This window comes from Apium graveolens, chromosome 7 (assembly GCF_009905375.1).
Source record: "Apium graveolens cultivar Ventura chromosome 7, ASM990537v1, whole genome shotgun sequence".
NCBI classification, from domain to species: domain Eukaryota; kingdom Viridiplantae; phylum Streptophyta; class Magnoliopsida; order Apiales; family Apiaceae; genus Apium; species Apium graveolens.
In genome coordinates this window covers 33,140,487-33,163,866 of record NC_133653.1, presented here as the reverse complement: position 1 = coordinate 33,163,866, position 23,380 = coordinate 33,140,487, and the positions used below count along the sequence as shown (strand labels likewise).

The 23,380-nt window shown below is 33.8% G+C and overlaps 3 protein-coding genes across 6 annotated transcripts; all 3 read left to right on the top strand.

The window, feature by feature from the left end:
* Window positions 1-2,526: 2,526 nt before the first annotated feature.
* On the top strand, window positions 2,527-8,636 carry LOC141671473 (ATP-dependent Clp protease proteolytic subunit 4, chloroplastic-like). Its single transcript, XM_074477745.1, has 2 exons — window positions 2,527-3,132; window positions 7,943-8,636. The coding sequence occupies exons 1-2, from the start codon at window positions 2,726-2,728 to the stop codon at window positions 8,424-8,426; spliced, it is 891 nt and encodes a 296-aa protein (XP_074333846.1). The 5' UTR covers window positions 2,527-2,725; the 3' UTR covers window positions 8,427-8,636.
* A 4,246-nt stretch (window positions 8,637-12,882) lies between these two features.
* LOC141675249 (protein CYCLOPS-like) lies at window positions 12,883-19,485 on the top strand. Of its 4 annotated transcripts, XM_074481963.1 has the most exons (12): window positions 12,883-13,172; window positions 13,995-14,298; window positions 14,615-14,670; window positions 15,162-15,302; window positions 15,446-15,494; window positions 15,574-15,626; window positions 15,845-16,539; window positions 17,097-17,140; window positions 17,242-17,290; window positions 17,937-17,985; window positions 18,848-18,976; window positions 19,157-19,485. In XM_074481963.1, exons 2-12 carry the CDS (start codon window positions 14,107-14,109, stop codon window positions 19,278-19,280), a joined length of 1,581 nt encoding a protein of 526 aa, XP_074338064.1. In that variant the 5' UTR covers window positions 12,883-13,172; window positions 13,995-14,106; the 3' UTR covers window positions 19,281-19,485. The 4 variants fall into 4 exon arrangements, with proteins under 4 accessions (XP_074338064.1, XP_074338063.1, XP_074338061.1 ...); XM_074481962.1 differs by lacking the exon at window positions 12,883-13,172 and having other exon boundaries at window positions 13,276-14,298; window positions 15,449-15,494; XM_074481960.1 differs by lacking the exon at window positions 12,883-13,172 and having other exon boundaries at window positions 13,279-14,298.
* Window positions 19,486-20,375: 890 nt separating this feature from the next.
* LOC141670902 (UDP-glycosyltransferase 74G1-like) lies at window positions 20,376-22,355 on the top strand. The gene is made up of 2 exons (XM_074476957.1): window positions 20,376-21,187; window positions 21,559-22,355. Exons 1-2 carry the CDS (start codon window positions 20,558-20,560, stop codon window positions 22,279-22,281), a joined length of 1,353 nt encoding a protein of 450 aa, XP_074333058.1. The 5' UTR covers window positions 20,376-20,557; the 3' UTR covers window positions 22,282-22,355.
* Window positions 22,356-23,380: the final 1,025 nt, after the last annotated feature.

Here is a 23,380-nt window from a genome sequence, read left to right as displayed (position 1 = left end):
AGTAGCTTGAAAAGGGTTTTGTGGTTTTGTCCCACATTGATTAAGTAATGAAGGGTGTAGTACTTTATATAGTACCATGTGCAGGAGTAGTATACCAACTACTAAGGCATGTGGATGTGCATGGTGTTATTATGTGCCTCGCGCGCACACGCGCGCGCTACCGCCATGCCACGACATGACACGACTTGGGTTGGGTCGCGTCGGGTCGTGTCGAAGGGCGATTTGGGCGTCTCGCGTGCGCGAGGTGACCTGAGCGAGGAATTTTACTTATTGTTTAATTAAAATATTTACTGACTAATTATATTATTTTAATATGAATATTGAATCTGTATAACAATAAGGATTAGTTATGCATTATTCGTTGATGCACTGAACTGAATATCCGTTGATGGACAGTGTGCATTATCCGTTGATGCACTGAACTGTTTATCCGTTGATGGACAGTGTGCCTTATCCGTTGATGCTGAGACTGATCCTGACACCTTTGGATCAGGATTTACTAAGAGTATTATCCGTTGATGCTTAGTTATGCATTATCCGTTGATGCACTGAACTGAGTATCCGTTGATGGACAGTGTGCATTATCCATTGGTGCACTGAATTGTTTATCCATTGATGGATAATGTGCCTTATCCGTTGATGATGAGACTGATCCTGACCTTATCTGTTGATGATGAGACTGATCCTGACACCACTGGATCAGGATTTCCTGAGAGCATTATCCGTTGATGCCTATCCTGATGGGCTGGCTGTTACGTTTCTGGAAATATTCATTAAATGCAATTTAACTCTGAATATTTGTTTTATTTAATGTAATATATTCAGTTACGTTTTGGGTTATATATTCACACACACACACACACACACATATATTAAACAAAACGTATGAATAGATAGACTGATACTGAAAATACTGAATCATGAAACCCTAACTGCTACATATCTCTATTTCTCTCCTCCATAATATACAAAATATAGCATATGTTTTCTGGGCGAACTGTCGTTGTTGAGTGCTACGTATCTGTGGACGAAATACTTAGAGTTGTTGTATCTTGGAAGTGATATTACTGCAACTCAATACAGAGTAAGTGGGGCAATAATCTCTTCAAAAATAATCTAGACTTCTCGAAGGCTAGGCGCCTCAGCTGTTCATAGTTCTTTCAGACTTGATAAAGCTTCTGTGAGATCTAAGTGTTCTATTTGATCTTTGTCAAGTCATTTACTAATTTATCTTATTGTTTTGCCTTCGTGTTTTATTTCGTTATTTGATTTAATTGTCTGTTCTTGCTGTACCTGATTATATAACTATACCATTGTTGCGCGTAGTGTAGAATAATACCCAACGAGCGTGCCGTTAGGCTTCGCTCCCCGTGTTAGCGCATCCAGCACCATTCATATTCTTCAGATTCAGAACTGAAAAGGTGATACGATACACGTGTTGTACTATTCGAACAAGCCATCAAAGAGTTTTTTTTTTGAAAATCTTGATGTCATAAGTTAATGACTCGTCTAGAGGCACCACAAATCTCAAATTATATTTAAGATTATAATGTATTGTTATACTCCAGATTAATGATCTAATTGGATACAAAAAATTTGATACTAAAATGAAAGAACAAATAAGAAAAGATTTCTTTGTATTTGTGTGATTGCGGAGTGTACTCATCGATCATTATTTTATATTTTTATATGACATGTTATTGGGCCTAGTGTACAGTATAGGTATTTGGGCCAAAGAAATGAAACCACATATATCAGGTTGATAGTTTATAAAATATGTAATATCGTGGAATTTTGTTATAAAGATTACTTTAAAAAGTTGTTACATTATTAACTAAATATATATATATGTATTATGTGTGTTATTTAATTAATTTTTTTCTTTAAATAATTATATTTTATGCTAAAAATTGATTAGTATTATTATTTTAATAATAACTTAAAATTTTTAAAAATATATATGTAACTAAATTAATAAATATAAAAACAAAATAATGATTAAACATGTTACGCTCATATGACAAATGCATATTAAGTGCATGATCAAAAATACAAGTGGCATATTGGCAGAATGATACTAAATTTAGTCACTAGACATTTGTTCTATATCTACTAGAAAGTTTTTTTTAATATAACGAGCACATAGCTAAATTTGGGTGAACGACAAATTTAGCCTATTTTTTATAAAATTAATAAAAATGACTAATTTTTGAAATGTTAACCAATTTTAACCGATATGATACTCAACTGTCAGTGAAATATTGTTATCCGTGAGTAATCCATATATGAAATAATCAACTATTAATGGAAGATCACGAGTATTTAATTAGTTAAAATTGACCATTTTTTCAGCATAATTATTTTTGTTAATTTTTTAAAAATTGGATGTTTTGATCATTTTTTGGTAAATTTATCATTTTAATGAATAAAATGTCTCAAATTTTAAACTCGTATTAGGCTATGTGTAGTGAGTTTATACTTCTGCTCAATGAGTTGCGCGCCACAAAGTGCGAAGTAGGGTAAACTCTCTCTTCGTATTCTTCCCCCAAAGTTCTTAAAACCCCAATTTCTGTATCCAACGTTTTCTCTATATGCGTTAAGGTCGTGCTAGAATGGCACAGCGACACCAATTCGTCATTGCCGTGCTAATTTAGAAACATCATTTCCTATCCCCCCCTCCTCTCTCTCTCTCTCTCTCTCTCTCTCTCTCTCGCTCTCTCCCCCAATGGAGCTCCTATCTCTCTCAACCCCTCTCTCCTCCCACTCTCTCTCCTCCCTCTCTCTCCCAAAACCCAAACCCACTTCACCCTCTTCCATTTCCTTCACCCCCATCAAATCTCTCCAACAATTAGCCTCAAAACCCCCACCCCCAAAAGCCCTCTCCTCCCAAACAATCAAGCCCAAGTCCAAGCCCACTCTCCACTTCACAGCCTCAGCCCCGCCGTCTCAGGCAATGAGAGGTGGAGATACAGATGCAATGGGCCTTTTGCTTAAGGAAAGAATAGTGTTCTTGGGCTCTCAAATTGATGACTTTGTTGCTGATGCTATTATTAGTCAGTTGCTTCTTTTGGATGCTCAAGACCCCACTAAAGATATTAGGCTTTTTGTTAACTCTGTTGGTGGTTCCCTCAGGTATTCTTAAGTTTTCGTGTTTTTTCAATATTTTCTGATGTTCTTGATATATTCTGTAAAATTTCTATGAATTAATAGTAGTCTATAGCCTCAGGACCGGGGAATTTTATTTATTTATCGGAGGTTAAATGTATGTTTAATCTTTAATGTTGAACCGAGATAAAGAGAAAGAGTAGTAATTTATGGAAGTTATCATATATTCTTTGTGCTAAAGTTAGAATCTTGATATGGATGAGCTTTGAGCAATGATAAAATGTAGATTTTGTAGAAGTTTTTAAATGTACGTGATGAGAAGGGAAAGGCTTGAGATTTAAGGAATTAGTAGATGTACGGATTTAATTTGTTTGCATTGATGTAGGAAGCAACTGGAATTTCCTGTTTTATCAGTCGTACAATTTAGTAATTACAAATACACATACGATGTTGTTGCTGCCATTGTAAATGCAGTTTGAAAATTACTTTCACAAATGTAATGACGTAAGATTTATAAGAGAATTAAAACCAAGAATAGAAGGTGCTCAACTTCTAGTGAAATAGAAATGCGGATAGTTGTTGAATTGAAGTTGAAGACGAAAATTGAAATTGTCGGATTTGGAATAACTGTTAGGTATAGCAGTAATAGCAAGGGTGGTGAATCTGCGATAATTATATTTTGATTATGTGTCTAAGCTTTCAGAGATAGGGAGCTGTTCAAGTGTTATGTCCAGAAGTTTTGGCTTTCATTAAGGAGAAACAAAGAGCTCATTTAAATAGAATACCAAAGAATAATCAGGGAATATAATAATTAGAATAACTAATATTAAGAACCACCCATTGCTAAATAACATTACGTGCGATATAATGACGCTCAGAACTAAGATTAAAAGATAACATTAATGATGTAATGATATACCATTAATGAAACGGAAAAACATTTAAAAGAAATATTGTATGTATATATAAAGAAATTAAAGTAATCAATTAATCCAATATAATGATAAACTTGATATTAAATAAAATTGATAATATATACGTAAAATTAAGGACAAGTATAAAATTACAAAAATCAAATGTTGTGTGTCGCACCGGCTATAAGCTAGTAATTTGTTAACAAGTGCATAACCATTGTTTTTTATGATAAGGTGGTTCTTCCTGCACTGAATTCCACTATATTTTTATTAGATTTCATTTCTGTTAGGATTATATTCGTTGTAGTGTTATCCCTCGTGTTTTGGGTCTTTTGTTATTGCTATCTATACATCGTCAATAGACATTATTATATTACCCTTGGTTGCAATTAACTTAGAAATTCACTTCGGATAAAAATTGCTTTGCGGTTTAATCTTTTAAAGTTTATTGTTTCAATTAAAATCCTACATCACTCTTTATATCACAATATTTAACAGGCACAACTCTTTCTATTTGCATTGTTATCATTTAGTTTCTTCATGAACCAACCTACTTTGTGCCTTATCCTCTTGTAGTGACCGCAGGGACCGCAAGCATGCTACTATGAGACCCAACGCAATGAAATGTATATTTAATATATAGTTCATTACAAATGTACAACTGTCTATGCAGCTTAAATTGCTTGGTTTTCCCCTTGAAAAAGTAACACAAATGATTTCAATCCAATATTCCTCACAATTGCCAAGCCCACTTTGCATTTGACCCAGAAGAATATACATATATCCCGAGGAGCCCTGATTTGTTTTTACCCTTGACAGATTAACAAATTTATTGTTCCGAATTAGCTTTACACGTACCATATGCTGAGAAAATCGCGGGCTTCTCGTCACATTAAGAAATCATGTGTAAAGAATGCCAAATTATCTAGGCATATGTACATACGATAAAATCAGCAACAGATACTGAAATTGCCATTTTATTTTTGGGTTCTGATAAATAATTGTAATCTCTTCTCTTTGACAAGTTAGGGGGAGTTCCTTGAGCTGTAGATCTTAACGTTGTTGGGATTTGGATATGTTAGGATTTTATGCTTTGATAATTAATTATAAATATATTTTAATATTTGGTTATGTTGACCAAATATTTAGGATAATATATTATGTTTAGATATGTTCTAGATTTGAATGTTTTTGAATTATGGTTGTATTATTTTTAGGAGATAAGATAGGTTTATTATGTATTGGCCTATAAAAAGCCACAGATGATTATAATAAATATATACATTTCACGTTATATTTATTCTTGTTCACAATGTATACACCTACACACATATAACCCTAAATAAATATACACACACGCCAATAAAATTATCATGGTATCAGAGCTTTCTTTTTAAGGGACCTGTGAAACACTATGACTCAGACCCACACCATAACACAACCTACAGGCAACAACCATAACACATCTCCATGACTGAGAAGTCTAAAATCACAACACATAACCATAACACATGCCATGACCTATAACCGTAACCCACGACATATGAGTGAGAAGTCTAAAATCAGAATATATCATGGCATACAAAAATATAACCCAAAATCACATTCATGAAAATGAATGGAGACAGCTACAATCCGGAGGAGCACAACTACAATCTAGGAGAAGCACAAAAACAACATGTTTTGGAATACAAAAATGATGATAAAGATGTCCAAAAAATGAAAGGCTACAACGGAGGAGGAGCATGAAGATTATAATTTGTTTGATGAAAATTAAATATCAAAGCAAGGAGGACAGTTAGAATTTTATGCTTTGATAATTAATATCAAAACAAGATGTTACTAGTTCCTTGGTTTAATATATATTTTAAGTGTATTTGAAATTGCCTTCAAATTCACTCGGTCCTGATTATGAATGTGCTTTTAAGTTGCGGGACGACACGATAATTTTTTTTAAAAGTTGTCTCTAGTTTTGGTATCAGATTGAAGTCTTTACAGATTTTTCAGCTCTCTTTGCTTTTTACTCTATGTGAAACAAACAAATGAACGATGTATCTCTACTTTAGAATTGTAAATGGATTTTTAATTGCTTTTTGGAACTCCATTTTTTGAAGGCAGAGGTCATTTCTAATTAAGTGATCAACATCTGAAATTTCGAAAACGATGAAAGGTCACCTAGAAGCTAGAGTTTCTCTTAATTATTTCTTAATAATGTTGATTATTGAGAGACTCAATTATCTCAAACCTTAAAAGGGCCTGATCTTGCTGTGATTAACCTTGTGATACGTGCTTTCTGAAACACAGGATCATAGCTGTTAGTTCCATCTTATGCAGAGGATATGATCTTGTTAAGACAAACCACTTAACAAGCCATACATATTTTACCATGGGTTACTATAATACCATTATCTAAGTAACTTGGTGGTTGTCCATGCACATTCTTTTAGATGTGGCTGCAGATTCCAGCATCTTATAAGTTGCGCTTTTTGAAGCTCAGGATTATAGCCTTGAGTTCTATTTTATGCATAGGCTATGACGTTATTAAGACAAGACATGCACACTAGACTATGGGTTACCATTGTTTAAGTATTTACTGGGGTATCATATGCACTTGGTGGTTATCTGTGCTGCTGCGCATGTCCTGTTTGTTGTGGCTGCAGATTTCAACATTTTAAAAACCTGAAGATGAGGCAAGTAGATAATACATACCGACAACAAGGTAACTGTATTACTCTGACTTTGGTACAGGTGTCAGACAAGTGTGTAAATCCAAGTGTTAGACTTTCTTTTTTTTTTAAAAAAAAAAATTAGTTTTCTTGGATATGGATCCGAGAATGGATAGGGGTATGGGGGCTCTCATGTTAATTATACATAATTTAAATTTATATAATCATAATCGTTATACTTCTATCTCTTAAAAAATTAATGCCTACTACCCTTTTGTTGTATACACCTAATTTTACAGGTCAAATTTATAGCATAAAGTCACAAGGATGAAATACAAACAGCTCTTCGAGGGACCTTTCCCCTTATAAACAAATTGTCGGGGTGGCTTATATTTCATGTTGAACTAGTTTAGTGTAAGGTGAAGTGTCCAGTTTCATGATGAAAGATCTGATCCAGATCCCACATTAATTGAGGTTCCGTGTAATGCAGTAATTTAGTCCATATGCAAAACTGTAACCTTTTGTTACCTTATCCATCAAACAGGTAATTTCAGATCATTCCTAAATGATAAGTAAAAAAGGTTTTGAATTTGAATTAAGCTTGAGAAGCTATTGCTTATGCAGGTTATCTTTTGTAATTTTATTTCGTATCAGCATGTGTTAGCTGTTATCCTTGCTCCATGTTCTTATTTTAACTTTATGTGGCTACTATTGGAGTTTGTTTAGCCCACATTTTTAGATGTGTCAAGAATTGATTGTTGCATGTTTTTTCCTGTAATATTAATATTTTTACTTCATTTTTTGTATTTTTTTAAATATGTTTAAATAAATATATAAAATTTGTGTCGGATACTCCATGGGTTATAATTTGGGTGAAGGATTACAAATATTGCATCAACATTTGAATTGGACCTCAACTCTACCTAGAATTTGAATTATTCACAGTAAACAATAAATTATATCCATTTTTTGGCATGTTACATATATTTGAAAGCATCAAGTTTTATTTGTATGGGTAGGGCTGAGATAAGAACGCATGACCTTTGTTCATGCATGGGAATGGAGTGCTGTGACTAGGTTATCAACGATACCTCAATTATACTTTCTTTCGTTTATGTTTTACTGTTAAGTCTAAGGCATGATACAGAAAATTAGGCACTCAGTTTGCTTACATCCCTTGGCTTGATGCAGCATTATTGATATTTCATATTTCCTTTATTGTTACACTAAGATTTGTGATTTCTAATATTCTATCAGTGCTACAATGGCCATCTATGATGTCGTAAAGCTAGTGAGAGCTGATGTCTCTACAATTGCACTTGGTATTTCAGCATCGACGGCTTCTGTAATCCTTGCTGGTGGCACCAAAGGTAAAAGATTAGCGATGCCCAATGCTAGAATTATGATACACCAGCCGCTTGGAGGTGCAAGTGGGCAAGCAATAGATGTTGAAATCCAAGCTAATGAAATCATGCATAACAAGAATAATGTGACACAAATAATATCAGAAGCCACAGGTCGCTCCTTTGAACAGGTTCAGAAAGATATAGACAGGGACAGGTACATGTCCCCGATGGAAGCAGTTGAATATGGTATCATTGATGGTGTTATTGATAGAGATAGCATTATTCCACTTGAGCCTGTGCCAGATAGGGTGAGAGCTACACTGAACTATGAGGACATGAGCAAAGATCCAAAGAAATTTTTGACTCCAGAAATCCCAGATGATGAGATATATTAGGGGATTATAATGCAGGTGCACCTACTCTAGTTGAAGATGTCAAATTATATCAATATTTGTGACTACTTGTACTTGTTACAATCAAGAAAATCAGCAAACGCTTTTGGTTGTTTTGAGATTGAATATGCTGCGAACTGCGGTCATTAAAAATGTTATAGTTTCTGAAAAGAAAGCATTCAAAGATCTAAAAATAGTTTCTCACCTTTGTTAGACAGTTTCCCCTCGGTTAGAAGAAAGTTACATGATATCTTAGTGTTTGGTAAAATATGAAGGGTTTGTCTAAGTGTGCCCATGTTAAGCACTAAAATTTATAGGTTTGGAGTGTTTTGATTAGACCTGGCAACGTTTCGTATCGTATCGTGTATAAATGTTTCGTGTACTTTTGTGTACAAAACTTTAAACCCAAAACCGACCCAGATTTATATTCGTGTGCTAATTTGGTTACATTAACCCGGAATTAATATATCCCGCTTTATTATACTAAATTACATTGATTATATACGAAAAATATTAATTGTTAAAAAATGTAATAGATAATTAAATGGTGAAATGCTCAGTCACGTATTAAAGGAACAATAAAATATATTTTAGTATTTACAACTATATATATGTTATTTAGAATAGGTAAAATTCATATTTGGTATTTAGTATATACTTCCTCAGGACCTTCCAATTGCTTACATTTCTGAGGAAGTGTCCGACACGTATTTTAAGGTGCATAAAAAGTATAGTTATGTAACTTATTTTTACAAATTTCTTTTTCTGAATAAAAGTTGAATGTTTTAATTTTTATTCAGAAAAACAAAATTGTAAAAAAAAATTACAGAACTATACTTTATATGCACCTTAAAATGCGTGTCGGACACTCTCTAAAAAATGTAAACAATTAAAATAGACCGAGGGAGTACTAGCTTACACCCGTGCGATGCACATGTCTTGATTAATATTTATATATTTTTAATTCTATTTCATATAATTTTATTAAAATTTTATATAAATAATTAAATACTAAATAATGATTATATAATTATAATTTCAAGTTAGGTTTAAATAGTACAAATAGTATATGATTGATGAGATTCCTAATTTCAGGAGTTTAGGAGATTCGAATCTGAAAACTTATATATATCTTTATAAATAATATAAATGTTTATTGTTAATAGGATTCGAACCTGAGAAGTTATATGTATCTTTATAAATAATAATATAAATATTTGTTATTGACAGGATTTGAACCTGAGAACTTGTGGAGTGTATATTTTTAGTATTTGGATCTAACGGCTCTAATTATTTGATGAAGAAGTTCTAACGGTCGTGATGGAAAGGGATAACCAAAATGAGGGGTTAACCAAACTACAAATTATACCCCATTTCGGCTATTAGTATAGTATAGATATGTATATTATCTATTTTTAAAATTTAATTATTTATTTATTCCGTGTACTTTCGTTCGAAAAAATGACAAAAATAGCCGATTTTTGAAAAAAATTAACAAAAATAGCCATTGTGAAAAAAGTGGCCAATTTTGGCCGATTGAATACTTCACTGTCAGTTGGGTATCCCAATTTGTATAATATACTCCACTGGTAGTTGGGTATTTCATATATGGGATACTCCACTGTTAGTTGGGTATCTTGTATAAAGTGGATACTCCACTGACAGTTGGGTATCCCATCGGCTAAAGTTGACCAACTTTTCAGAAATTGGTTATTTTTGTCAATTTTGTGTAAAAATAGGTTAAATTTGTCCTTCACCCCTTTCGTTCCGTGTCGTGTACCTATATTGGAAACTCAAACCCGACAATAATTATATTCGTGTTTTTTCGTGTTTGTGTACCCAATTTTCGAACTCAAACGCTAATTATTTGTATCGTTTCGTACCGTGTTCACGTGTCGTGTACCAGTATTGTCAGGTTTAGTTTTGATTGGTGTAGTTGTTATGAATACAGATAGATTGACAATTATTAAAAAGTGTTGGTTAATGAAAACAAACCAAAATTATAAAAAATTTGTGTTTTGTGTCCACGGGCACACCACATAAAAACCGAAATATAAAACAATGCAAGTCATAAGCTTAGGTTCTGTTTTTGCATTATTAAGATCACTGCATAGGTCTTACAACTTGTTTATTAGATGATTTGGACTAGAAACACTTTGTAAATGGGTTCAGGTTTACTATAGGTAGGAAATAGGTGCCGTTTAGTTATTGTCAAATGCGTCGACAATGATAACGTGGCCGAAATATTTTACACGACGAAATGGATCCAATTCAGGTCCTGAAAATTTTGGAATCCCGGATAAATCAAAAATTTGAACTCATTAATGATCCAAACCAAATATAGTCCATTTATTATTCTTCAAAAGTTCTTCCTTGATGCAAAGTATATCATTTGTCAATGAATATCATGGATAATTCATTCAATTTCTTGTAAAATACTCCAAAAAATAAGACTCGACTGACTTTAACTTGCAAAAACTTCATTATGCAGAAGTCCTCATAAATTGCTCTACGTGTAGAGCTTATTAATGATTCACTTTTCTTGCAAGTGAGTAAGGATGCATCATAGGTAAGGGTTTGTATTATATGAAATAGATGATTATATATGTTCACTAGATCAGTTCTTGGGCAAACAAATCCTGCATGAAAGCCCTTTGTTGTTAGTTGTGGCCTTTGACAATGTTGAAAACATGTATCCTAACCCCCTTGAGTCCCTGACAAATAATAATTGTTTATGTATGATTTATTTTTAGCTTCACGAAAACGCAAAGACTTGTACTAAAATACTGGGCCTGCAAGTCGGTCGTGGAGATGCCTTCAAAGATCCCTCCTCTGTTCTATTCATGACATATTAAATTAAGGATTGAAGTTTAGATGTACTTACATGATATTATCCTTAGTTTACAGAGGCAGCTCCAAAGAACATTCTTTTAGTTCACATTAGGCCGGAGAAGGTCAATAATTTGTTTATTTTCGCACATCGCCTTTCGTGGAATTTTGGTTAAATGTTATGAGATCTCTCTCAGTCCTTCCTATTACCTTGGGCATGCCAGTGACTAAGATCTACCCATTGGATGAAAGCTTGTTTTTACGGTCTTAGTTTTTATATATTGTCTTGCATTCCTGCTGTACTGCTATATATAAATTATTGGTTGTTAAGTATCAAATTTTACATGATGCTTGTTCATATAACTTTTTTAATGATAGCAGGATTAAATCTAATGTAGCATATGTTGTTAGCCTGTTGTTAGTTTTGGGAAAGTTATCCTCTTAAATTCACTTCGTGGACAGCCAAAGCTCGTATACCCTAAGACAGTGCACAAGGATCTGCAGGATCGGTAATTTTAGTTTTTACAAGAGGAGGCAATTTAAGTGATTAGCATGTTTGGTTCATGTTGTCCTTTTTTGTTAGTACATGCTGTTGTCAATTCTTGTGTTTAAGAGGCTAAACGTAAAAGGCACAATGCGGTTACTTTTTAACAGTGTCTGGATACGAGCTTGAGAAGTCCTGAACCTTAGCTCATAAGAGATACTAATATAGCATTTTAATAAATAAATGTAAGAAACATGTTTCCATTGGGGTTTGTTTACGCGTTTCTTGAACCTTTATAATTGTTATTGACTGGTGGATCTTTGTTGTTTGGTGGGTATCATTCTCTGGTTAATGAGACAGTAGGAAACTTCTTATTGTTGAGTCCCTGGGGTTGGGAAGGGAAGGAAAGCCAATTCTAGTTGCATTAGAATATGGTATTCAGACATGATAAATAGAGAAATATCACTGTTGCTACAAGTGCCGGCACAACACAACCATGTCAGGTTGGACAATGTAAACAGATCTGACCCCAAACAGAGGTTTCTTGGACTTTAGTATTTGATATTATTATTTCATACACGGTGGCATCATAACCTTTCCCAACCCTGCATCCGAGCTTTGTGCTCTAGAATCGACCTTTGTTTGGCATAATTAACTTTTATTATTAGAATGAACAGAGCGAAATATATAGGGAGGCAATCTTATTAGAATGCTGTCATCAGCTCTATCTTTTGTGTGGTTTTAGTATTAATAAGCTCAAGTAGTTATCCAGTTAAGCATTTCTCCTGATTTTTATTGCTTAGTAAACAGGTTCAAACAATGTAATTAGACTTCAAAATCAGTGAAACAACTTGTTAAAGCTAATTCTGGCTTTCAGACAAATTGGTATTCAAAGATTAACAATTCTCCTATGCTCTAATAAATATTAAATTAAACTTCATGTAATATTGAGTTGTTGAAGATGTGATTAAATAGTAAGGCAAGTTATAATATCTTCGGTTTATGCTTATTATGATTGTGTTTCTAACACAAGTTATTTTCATCCTAGAATCCTTAATGCTGATGAAAAAACTACAGTTGTATGATAGTTATCGACTTATGGTGAGCAGTTTTGATCGTCATAACTTTTTAGCAGGACTGTTCATCGAGCAACAGGACAAAACATTACTTTTTAGCAAGGACTATAGTTTTTTTGTAGATACCATATAATATAACACTGCAGAAAGGAAGACTAAGAAGAGTCTACAGGCTTCAGAAAGGAAGACTAAGAAGAGTCTACAGGCTTACTTTTTTTGTGTTTGTATGAGGTGAAAGCAGCCTCCCAACAGCTACACATCTTAATCACATATTTAAAAATGCAGAACTCCCTATCATGGCTTCCATCACTCCCTTTTCTTAATCCACCTTCTCCCAAAGAGTTCTTAGTTTTTATTCAGGTAATTACTGAATCATCCCTAGCCTTCAACATCACTTCCACATACTGCATATGCATACACATAGCTCATAGACACTATATACATCATACATGTTGCATTATATAAATTGCTTAAAAGCATGTTCTACTGAATATTCTCATGAAAGTACAATTTTTATTTGAACTAAAACTTAGCAGGTTTAGTTTTGTTTATGATTTATTTGTGCATTACACTTCAGCATAAATGAAATTTCTTCTATTTCTACAATATAAATGAATGACTATATCTTACGTAAGCTCGACTTAAATTAACATTTGATTAGTTGATATGCAAGCCATAAGTTTGTAGGTGCTTCAACTGAAACGCACACATCTGCGGTTTATTATATTCAAAATACATTTTCTTCACACATCATTGACCCTTTCATGCCCAACTTGGTTAAGTGCCCTTATGGAGTTGAGTGCTAGCAAATAGTTCTATATTCTGTTGCTTAAGAAGAGAAGTTAAGCTTCTCATTTCAACTAGGAAAACATTTTCTGCTCTCTTTTTTCATTGTTACATTTGGTAAAAATATATTTGCTTTCTATTAATTAAGTTTGGTACTCGTATAGTTATCTGATTCTGGTAGTGTTCCCAGAATTCTTCTCTGCTCGTAATTTTAAGTATTATCTTGAATGCTTTCTTTGGCTTAGCTTGCAGTGGTGGCGGGTTACATAATTTGCCGAACCTTGTAAAGAGATTTGATTTACTTTTGTCTTGGTTTCTGTTGTCTACTTTTCTTCTTCTTTTCCTTGCAAGCTTTTTGCTGATTGAACTGTGTTTAAATATCATGGTACAAGACAGAAACAAGAGAATCTCTGCTGATAGTTCATTTATAAAACCTGAACCTAGTCATCAGAATTTTAGTTTACCTTGGGCTCAAGCAGTTCAAAGAAGTGAAGCAGGAAAAACTTTCATGGATATGGAGGACAGAAGGTACTCCGATTTATATAGAAACTCAACTGAAGAGTTATTTATAAAGACCTTAATGGAAGGATCAGCTGGAATGCCGGTGCCAACAATGGATATGCTAGGTTTCAAAAATCTCTCTCAAAACTTCCGAGCAGATAGCGAGGAACTCTTCAATAGCTGGCTTACAAACGGAGAGGCAAGAACGTTTTCTTCTTTTTATCTTTAGTCTGCATTTTAATTGTTGTAGTGTTCAATGAAATTAAACAATTAAAAAAATTTGTTACAGCGTAAGGCTTTCTGGGTAGAAATCTTCTTCTCTGTTCGAGTTTATATTGACTGTTTAAACACATCATCACTGTCGTTTAGAATGACTAGCTGAACACACCATCAAAGTTCAAATAACTTGGATGATCCTATCTATTATCATGACCAGCATCATCTTCACATAAGCAATATATATTGGTCTATCTTAATCAAATTATTGACTTTGTTCTGTTTCTGTTTATTTTTAGAATCAAGTCAATAGTTCAGCAGGCATAGCTCATCGAACTCGGCAAGCATCACGAAGGTTTGTCAGTTTGAAAGCTTATAAATTTGTATATTGAACTCTCCTGATTTCTGAAGCAGTTGGCATAGATTATTTATCCTGCACAATGATAAACCCCCCCCCCCTCCCCAACACCTTGACATAAGCACTTTCTGTTTATTTATTTGTATAATTTTTAATTTAATGATGTCTAAATTGAAAGCCAACTGTAGCTCAAACCCCATTTCTATGCAATAACAAAATGTTGCAATTTGCAAATAACATATAGTTAGAGGAGTAATTTGACCTTATGTCGTTTCATGACCGAATTTTAATAACCCTTAAAACTTCCTGATTTGGTAAAGAAGCTTAAGTGTTCTACAGCTTTGATATTACAATTTACAATAACTTTCTTGTTAGTCTTACTTTTCTTTTTAAGTGCCGTGTTCCTTCTATTCAAATGCTTGTCATGGATAGGAGGGATAGTAGTCTTCAACGAATATAGGTTCAAAAGTGTAATTTTTGAAATGCAGAATTACCTCCGAATTGTCCCCAATGCCTACTCAGCAGCACAACGCAGCCATACTACAGAAAATAAGCAATGAGAACCCAACACCGGAACATAATTGCAATGCTGAAGAATCTTTGGATGACTTTAATCAGCATCCTGCCAGGTAGGTCTTCCTTCGCCTATATCTTTCTATGTCATTAGTGGTTTTCAGCATTATGCACTTATCAATTTTTTCACATATGCGGGCCTTCTTGAATAATTAAGTGGAGATAAGATGCTAACAAATTTGTGTGATTTTTCAAGCAGCAGTGCGGTGGAGAGAGGGGTACCAGCTAGTAACGTTTACCTGGCTAAGGTTTGTTATATTAGGCCATGTCAATTCATCACATTAATAAGAGGTTCATTTTAATATCTTACATCCGACTTACATGCAGACATGGTTTCATAGTTCTCAGCCCATGACCAGAAGTCGCTCCTCTGAATTAAGGTACACTCAAGTCATAGCAATCATTCTTCAAATTATAGCAAATGTAGCTTCTCTCAAGTTTCGCCTTATCATGGATCTATCTTTTGCTATAAAGTGAAGGCATGCAATTATAATAAAAATTGTAGAATGAAATTGTTACACATATGTTTTGTTTCTTATATATTATGATGATGTATGCCTCAATAACCATAACTGCTGCTGCTGCTAAATTTTTGCAGGAAAAGATATGTTGCATTACAGAATTCTCAAACAGCATTTGGCGTGGAAGCTATGAATAATATCATTACTTCTTCACATGGTATCAGTAATTTGCAACAAGATTTTACAAATTCAGATGGAATTAATAAATCTTCATTTTCTGACATCCCCAATCAGCTAAATACGTTCATGTCTCCATCAAATTCCTCATCATCTAATTTTAACTCCCCTCATATGGGTACTGTGGATAATGTGTCTTCTGTTGTGAGCATGCTTAAAGGCACATTAAAACGCAAACGGCTTAATAACCAGATTGAAAAATCTGGTGAAGATGTGTCCTTTGGCTATTATGATGCTCAAGAGATCATAGGTGATCCTAGTTTGATTCAAGAACAAGAAAGACATATTTATGAGGCACAAGAAACTTTTCAAGATACAACTGCTCTCCAAGTTCTCGGTCCTGGGGTCCTGCAAAAATTTCAAGGATTGATGGATATGGAAGAAGAAATCTTAGCTACAGCAAATCAAGTTCAAATGAACACTGTATCTCGAGAACAGTCACAGAGTGAATCTTGTGCTGCTACACCTGCAGTTTCCATTGGTTTTGATGCATATGATGGTCCCAGCAACTCAGGTCAAGCTCGGAGCAACTGTGAGAGCTCAAGAAAACAAGTTGAAAATGAGAAAAGTTCTGAAAATGGGATCAAAGCCAAAGGTAAGCTAGCCGAGCAAGCTGATCTAAAAGTACTCATTACAACTAATTACGACTTATTCATGTACTTAATCTGATGGAAGCTAAACATGTCATTGAATTGATTGAGCACACGATCATGTCTCCCAAGTTTATTGAAAATATTAGCTACTTTTTGTTATAAATCTAACTACCATATGTCAATTCATGAAAAAATAAAAACCATCTTATGGCAGTCCCTTTCTTTTGTATATTTCTAGAAAGTTTCACTAGTTTGTAGCTGATTCCTGACCTCACTCAAGCAATAACTAACTGTTTCAATTATTGTTGCATGATTCATCGCACTTCAATATATTGGGCTGAGAGTAGAATTTTCCAGCAACTAGACCAAGTGCGTAAGATCTGTATTAAAATTCAGCTCATTTGAGGACAATTTTAGTTAGTGAAAGGTTGTACTTGAAAAGGATTTATATCTATTGCATCTTACTTATCCCAAGTGGACTTGTTGGCTACCTACCAAAGTGTTCTAGATAATATCTTTATCTATATAAATTTGTAGTACTAAAGCATCTTAATTACAGATATCAGAGAACGGATAAACGATGCCTTAAAGGAAGATCGGAAGGTATATTTGAGCAATCCTTTTATTTCTTGTAGTTCCCCTGTTCTTCAGAGTTGTACTGGTATCCTCAAATTCATAGTTCATTTTTTTCATTTTCCTTTCAGCAAAAAGGAGGTTTAGTGCAACATGGCTCTGTAAGATCAGCTGGTTCAGGTAATGGATTTTTTTTAGGATCTCATATTTATATATTTGTGCAATCAATTTATGATTTTCTTACTGATTTAGTAGGGTCTAAGCAGAAATTTAATAATTTATTTAGCAACCTGAAATTTGAAATTATATTCTTAATTATGGTAAAATAAATGTTCTCTTTACATGTCATAAATCATGCATACTTCTTTCATGACAGAGTCTAAGGAAATTTCCTTTAGATGAAAGACTATAGAGTATAGACTTGTTATAACTGCAAACGGAAGATGAAAATGTGGAGAGGGTGATTACACCCATCCCACTGCCAAATATAAGGACTTCGTTCCTTGAATGATGAACAATAACCTTAGTATTACTGCAGAAGGAAGATACAAATTTCTTAAAATGAGTCCAGTGCAGACTATAATTAAGCCCTTAGATGAGTAAACTTGTGCTTACTACCATCCCACTGCAGTGCATAAAAAGGCCTTAAAGAACCGGTAGCTTTTGTACAAGGTCACTGAAATGTAATATTCATGTCATTATATGCAGATAGAGAACTGGATTACAGAAATTATGGATGACAAATTGTGTGCACAGTCCTAACGATTGCTGTTTATGTCTGCCTATTAGCATATGTGTTAGTTTTTAAACATTAGTGTTTTTGCAGCAGATAAAGGAGATTCAACAAAGAAGCGGAGAGTGGAGCGATCCCGAAAGTAAGTACAGTATTATTGCATTCTCCTAGATATCACTTCTAAGTTTTTAACTATTGTACATTCAGAATATATATTCTTCCTTTGTTTCAAAGGATTATCCCTTTAGAAGTTCATCATAGAAGCAAATAGAGGAAGATCATTATTTTTCATTGAATCATTTCGGGGTCCTTGGAGTACCATTATAATTGTTTAGGGAGGGACTCGGATGATTTATATCATATGTTTGATTTGTACACAAGCAGTATTATCATTCTATGTTACCTGTGTCTGGAGATGTCTAACTTGGATACGTATCCACGTGTCCGACTAGGCAATAATCAGTTTTCATATGTTTTTGGCCCAAAAATGAATTGGTCCACATCCATGTCCACATTCGAATGTCCAACCCTGTACTCAGAGGGGAGTTAACTGTCAAAGTTAAGTGGCTCTTTGCTCGGAAGCTTTGTCAAGCACTCATCTTGAAAGCATTTTCAAACACTAATATGCCTAGAAATAAATAAAAAGAACTCGGGATAAATTAGGTAGAGAACTGGTACTTCATGTAAAGATTGATCATCATATCAGTAAAAACTAAAAAGAGATTGATTGGTCATGAACAAAAGCATGATGCTCAACTATTAACCAAGCATTCATACCCAACCATGATTGATAATGAATCTAAAAGTAAACTGAATCTTGATTATATCATTTTCTGTTCATTCATCCGCTTGACTAAATTGCATTACTTTTTTTTTCTTCATATATTTGTTACATCATTTTCTGCTGCTCCATTAAAATTGGTAACAGCTGAAATTTATATTCACATCAAGTGTTTATTGTTACAACTAACAAGGTTAATATACATCATTTTTGAATGATGCAGGATGGCTGAAGCAAAGGAAAGAGTTCTGACACCAGCAATTCCATCAGATATGCAGTCTGTTATAAAGCGCTGCGAGAATCTGGAGAAGGAAGTACGATCACTGAAGCTAAACTTGTCTTTCATGAATAGGTAACAGAAACAAACACAATTTACTTCTCATGTCACCGCCTACCTTTTTGTGTCCCTTTTAATTTGGCAAATTAAAAATCATGCACATGCAAGTACAGCACGCTTCATTCTTTAGACAAGATCATAGCACAAACGTGTACGGAAAGTACCCATACTAAATTTCTGGTATAAATATTTCAGAAAGGACTCTGAACAGACTAAGCAGATAGAAGAGCTTCAGAAACAGAACGAGGATTTGGTTACTGAAAAGGAAAGACTCCTGGAAGAAATCGAAAGGATATACTCCGAGACTAGCAAAATGTAAGACTTGATCATGACATTCCTAGTTAGAAGAACACTTTGCATTATCCAAAAAGAGATACTAAGCGAGGATCACAACCTACAAGCGAGACATCCTTTACCGGATTGTATTTATATTCTGGAACAAACCGTCTATCTCAGTATAAGAACATGCTTTATCATACAGTAACACAAAAATACCAGGAATGTTATATGCTGAATTTAGGCTTATACATTCTTTCTTATATTTTACTATTATACAACAATTTTGAATGCATATCACAAAAAATGGGATTTTTCATGGACAATGTACACCTGTGAATCTTTGGACGCTACAGTAATTTTTATTTGTTATTGTGTTCTGCGAACTTAGCCTACAATCTGACTAATCTATGCTCCTATGTTATTTGTACCGCCTTGTGGCTCATTTGAATTCTAAGAAATTAAGGGTACTATGACCTCCCTGTTGTATAAAATTGTACTTTCAGTCACCGGTATATGTATACACAAACTTTTATTTTAAGAGATTACTTAAATATCATAGATGAAAATGTTATTTTATAAATTAATCTAACAAGAACTAGTAGTAGTTGCAGGTTTTTTCACCTCCCTTCTTTAGAATTTGTACCGCCTGGTTGTTCAAATTTTTTTAAAAAAATTAATAAAAATTATGTATTTAATTGATAATGTAATAGAGATCAGGACTTAACATTTTGATTATTTGAATAGAGAGAGAGAGAGAGGTCAGTAAATTTTAAAATGGTAGTTTATGAAATTATTATTTCAGAGATCACTGTTGAGCTGTTCTGTTGTATTGATCCACTGGCTGGCTTGCGCATGAGGTTGGTTGGTGTGACTGTGGAACTGACTGAAACCCATGTGAACGTCACATATAGCATATTATTGGGACAGTGTCAGTGATATATGATCTTATGGGTTATTTCATTTAGGTAGCAGAGTTCAAAACAAAGAGTATTATTAAAATAATAATATAAGATCGTGAAAAGAGCATTCCTCCGACATCTCGAGATTTTAGAGCGACCGGTTTATTGACAAGTATCAGCTCAACTGCAGGATAATAATATATTCATCTGCCGCCTGGTTCTTCATTTCATTTTTTAAACAGATGTTACAAAGTAAAAAACAATTTTGTTTACAGAACAAAAATGATTGTATAATATGTCATAAGCCGTGTTAAAGTTTTCTATGTAGCAATGGTAGTCACTGGATAACAAAAATTATATATGATTGCCACCTCTGGTTCATTTTTGGAGTGAGAGATAGAAGCAAAGACCATAGATAATGGAGAACAAAAAACGTCCTCATGCTCTGGTTCTTCCTTACCCTGCTCAAGGCCACATAAACCCCATGCTTCAGTTCTGCAAACGCTTGGTCTCCAAAGGCATCAAAGTTACACTTGCAAACACTATCTACATCTCCAAATCTATGCTTGCTGACCCCCAAAGCCCCGTCTGTTTCGGAACTTACTCAGATGGTTTTGATCTAGGTGGCTATGCTCAATCAGAAAGCACTGATAACTACCTCTCCAGTCTACGCGATGTCGGGTTTCAGACACTGGGAAATCTTATCAAGAAACTTGATGAGGCTGGCAACCCTGTGAATGTTCTCATTTACGATGGTTTCTTGCCTTGGGCTTTTGATGTTGCTAAAAACTTTGGACTAAAGAAAGCTGTGTTTTTTACTCAGTCATGTGCTGTGAACACTATATATTATCATGTTTACAAGGGTCTTATTTCTCTCCCACCGCGAGATGATGAAACGTCGGTTATTTCAATTCCTGGACTGCCCTTGTTTAAATCATGGGAAGCACCAGCTCCTATGGAGTACAGAGATCTTCTAATAAATCAATACTCTAATGTTGATTATGTAGATTGGGTGTTTTTTAACACATTCCACAAACTTGAGGAAGAGGTATGTATGTTGATAAGTTTTCAAAATTTACTTTACATATTTTCTATTCAGCTTCGTCAAAGTTAGTTTACAGTGTTACACAATTGTCTCTCCTTCGAAAATAAGTAAACTTGTAGATCTATTTATGTGAAATTGAATCTCCTGGATTAACTGTTTGTGAACATAAGGGTCAAAATTTGTTGTTCAGCTTCGTCACAACAACTAGTATTAAGGTGCTTAACCAATTGTGTCTCCTTAGAAAATGAGCGAACTAGTAGATTGACAGCTTCGTTTGATATGAACTCGAATCTCCTGCCTTTTTTGTGTCTAAATAAGGCTCAGAGTTTGTTGCTAATATTTTTTTGTTCTTGATTGTAACTAATTATATTTAGGTGCTTAAGTATGTGACAAAATTGTGGAAAGTGAGGACAATAGGACCAACACTGCCATCTATGTACCTAGACAAGAGACTTGAAGATGATAAAGATTATGGTATCAATCTTTTCAAGCCAAACTATGGGGCTTGTATGGAGTGGCTAAGCGATAAACCTAGTGGCTCAGTCATATATGTGTCATTTGGAAGCTTCATACAAGTTGAAGCAGAACAAATGGAAGAAATAGCATGGGGGCTCAAGGACAGCAACTTCAACTTTTTGTGGGTTGTTAGGGAATTAGAGAAGGCAAAGCTTCCGAATAATTTCATCAATGAGATATCTGAACAGGGTTTGGTTGTGACATGGAGTCCACAGTTGGAGATATTAACGCATGAGTCAATAGGTTGTTTTGTGACACATTGTGGTTTCAATTCCGTTATTGAAGCCATAAGTTTGGGAGTGCCTATAGTGGGAATGCCACAGTGGAGTGATCAACCTGCTAACGGCAAGTATGTGGACGATGTGTGGGGCGTGGGGTTCAGAGCTAGACCAGACGAGAAGGGGATTGTGAACCGAAATGTTCTGAAATCATCGATAAAGGAGGTCATGGAGGAGGAGAAAGGGAAAGTGATCAAGGAAAATGCGGCCAAATGGAAGAATTTGGCTACAGAAGCTCTAGATGAAGGTGGAAGTTCTGATAAGAATATTAGTGAATTTGCAGCTGAATTATTGTACTGCTAGCTTCTAGTTTGCAGTGCCCTTGTTATAATAGTTTCACTCGAACACTTTGTTTAGTGTTGAAATTATTTTTGCTATTTCTGTTTAATAAAGTGTACTTTCAGGATCTTATCAATTGTTAACCAGTAACTAACAATGATTATTAAGAGTAGAAGAGGAACAAATGCTTGCATGGTAGCAATAGTTCTTTTGTATATCTTTTCTTCAGGTTATACAAGAAGTAAGTATCAAGCAATAAAAACAAGTGCTAGGTTAAGCATCCACCAACCAATATAAGGATATTCATCGCCCCACCTGAGCCAAGGCTTGACGTAAACTAGCCGTGCTTTATAGTTTTTCCTGACAAACATGAGCGGAGTCAAACTATCTTATTGCACATAATGTGTTTGAACTCAAACTTGTTAAATAGCGAGCCGAACGCGATATTTTATTTAACAAAAAAGAATCATGCTGAATTGATTCAATTTCCTACAAGTAAATCAAATTTCGTTTACCCCAACCAAAATAAAACCTTCTTTTGTCAGCATAACACATATTAGCATGTGTGGGTTGGATATTTTATATATTGATTGTAAATCATTAGAGTAATTACTTAAAGATAGTCGGATAGGGTTAAATATCAAATTCATCACTAAACGGATATTCATATATCAATTTTATGATTAAAACTAACAGGGTATCATTTGAATCGCTAAATTCATATTAAATATCAAACGGATATTTCAAAATATGTGCTCAGAATTAAAAATTATTTTTATGAAGTTCTATCATTTTTCTTGAATCATATTACAATTAAATGAAAATTTATAATTTGTTGTATTTTAGATAATATAGTAAGATTTTTAAAATTTTATCTACTAATTATTTTTTATTTAAATCAAAAAAGTAACTACAAAATTAAAACTAAATAATAAATAAAATTTTAAAAATTTCACTATATTATCTAAAATACTAGAATTTATACATTTTCATTTGGTTGTATTATGATTTAAGAAAAATGTATAAACTCCATGAAAATAATTTTTAATTCTTACACACACATTAAAATGTATATGTTTGATATTTATTTTGACTTTAATAATTATGTTAGATATATTTGAGA

What these genes read in the sequence shown, in the direction of transcription:
- LOC141671473 (XM_074477745.1), top strand. Translation starts at nt 2,726, where the DNA reads ATGGAGCTCCTATCTCTCTCAACCCCTCTCTCCTCCCACTCTCTCTCC. An exon ending in TCTGTTGGTGGTTCCCTCAG is followed by an intron (nt 3,133 to 7,942) that starts GTATTCTTAAGT and finishes ATATTCTATCAG; the next exon opens with TGCTACAATGGCCATCTATG.
- LOC141675249 (XM_074481960.1), top strand. Translation starts at nt 13,981, where the DNA reads ATGGTACAAGACAGAAACAAGAGAATCTCTGCTGATAGTTCATTTATA. An exon ending in GTAACGTTTACCTGGCTAAG is followed by an intron (nt 15,495 to 15,573) that starts GTTTGTTATATT and finishes ACTTACATGCAG; the next exon opens with ACATGGTTTCATAGTTCTCA. An exon ending in AGTCGCTCCTCTGAATTAAG is followed by an intron (nt 15,627 to 15,844) that starts GTACACTCAAGT and finishes AAATTTTTGCAG; the next exon opens with GAAAAGATATGTTGCATTAC.
- LOC141670902 (XM_074476957.1), top strand. Translation starts at nt 20,558, where the DNA reads ATGGAGAACAAAAAACGTCCTCATGCTCTGGTTCTTCCTTACCCTGCT. An exon ending in TCCACAAACTTGAGGAAGAG is followed by an intron (nt 21,188 to 21,558) that starts GTATGTATGTTG and finishes AATTATATTTAG; the next exon opens with GTGCTTAAGTATGTGACAAA.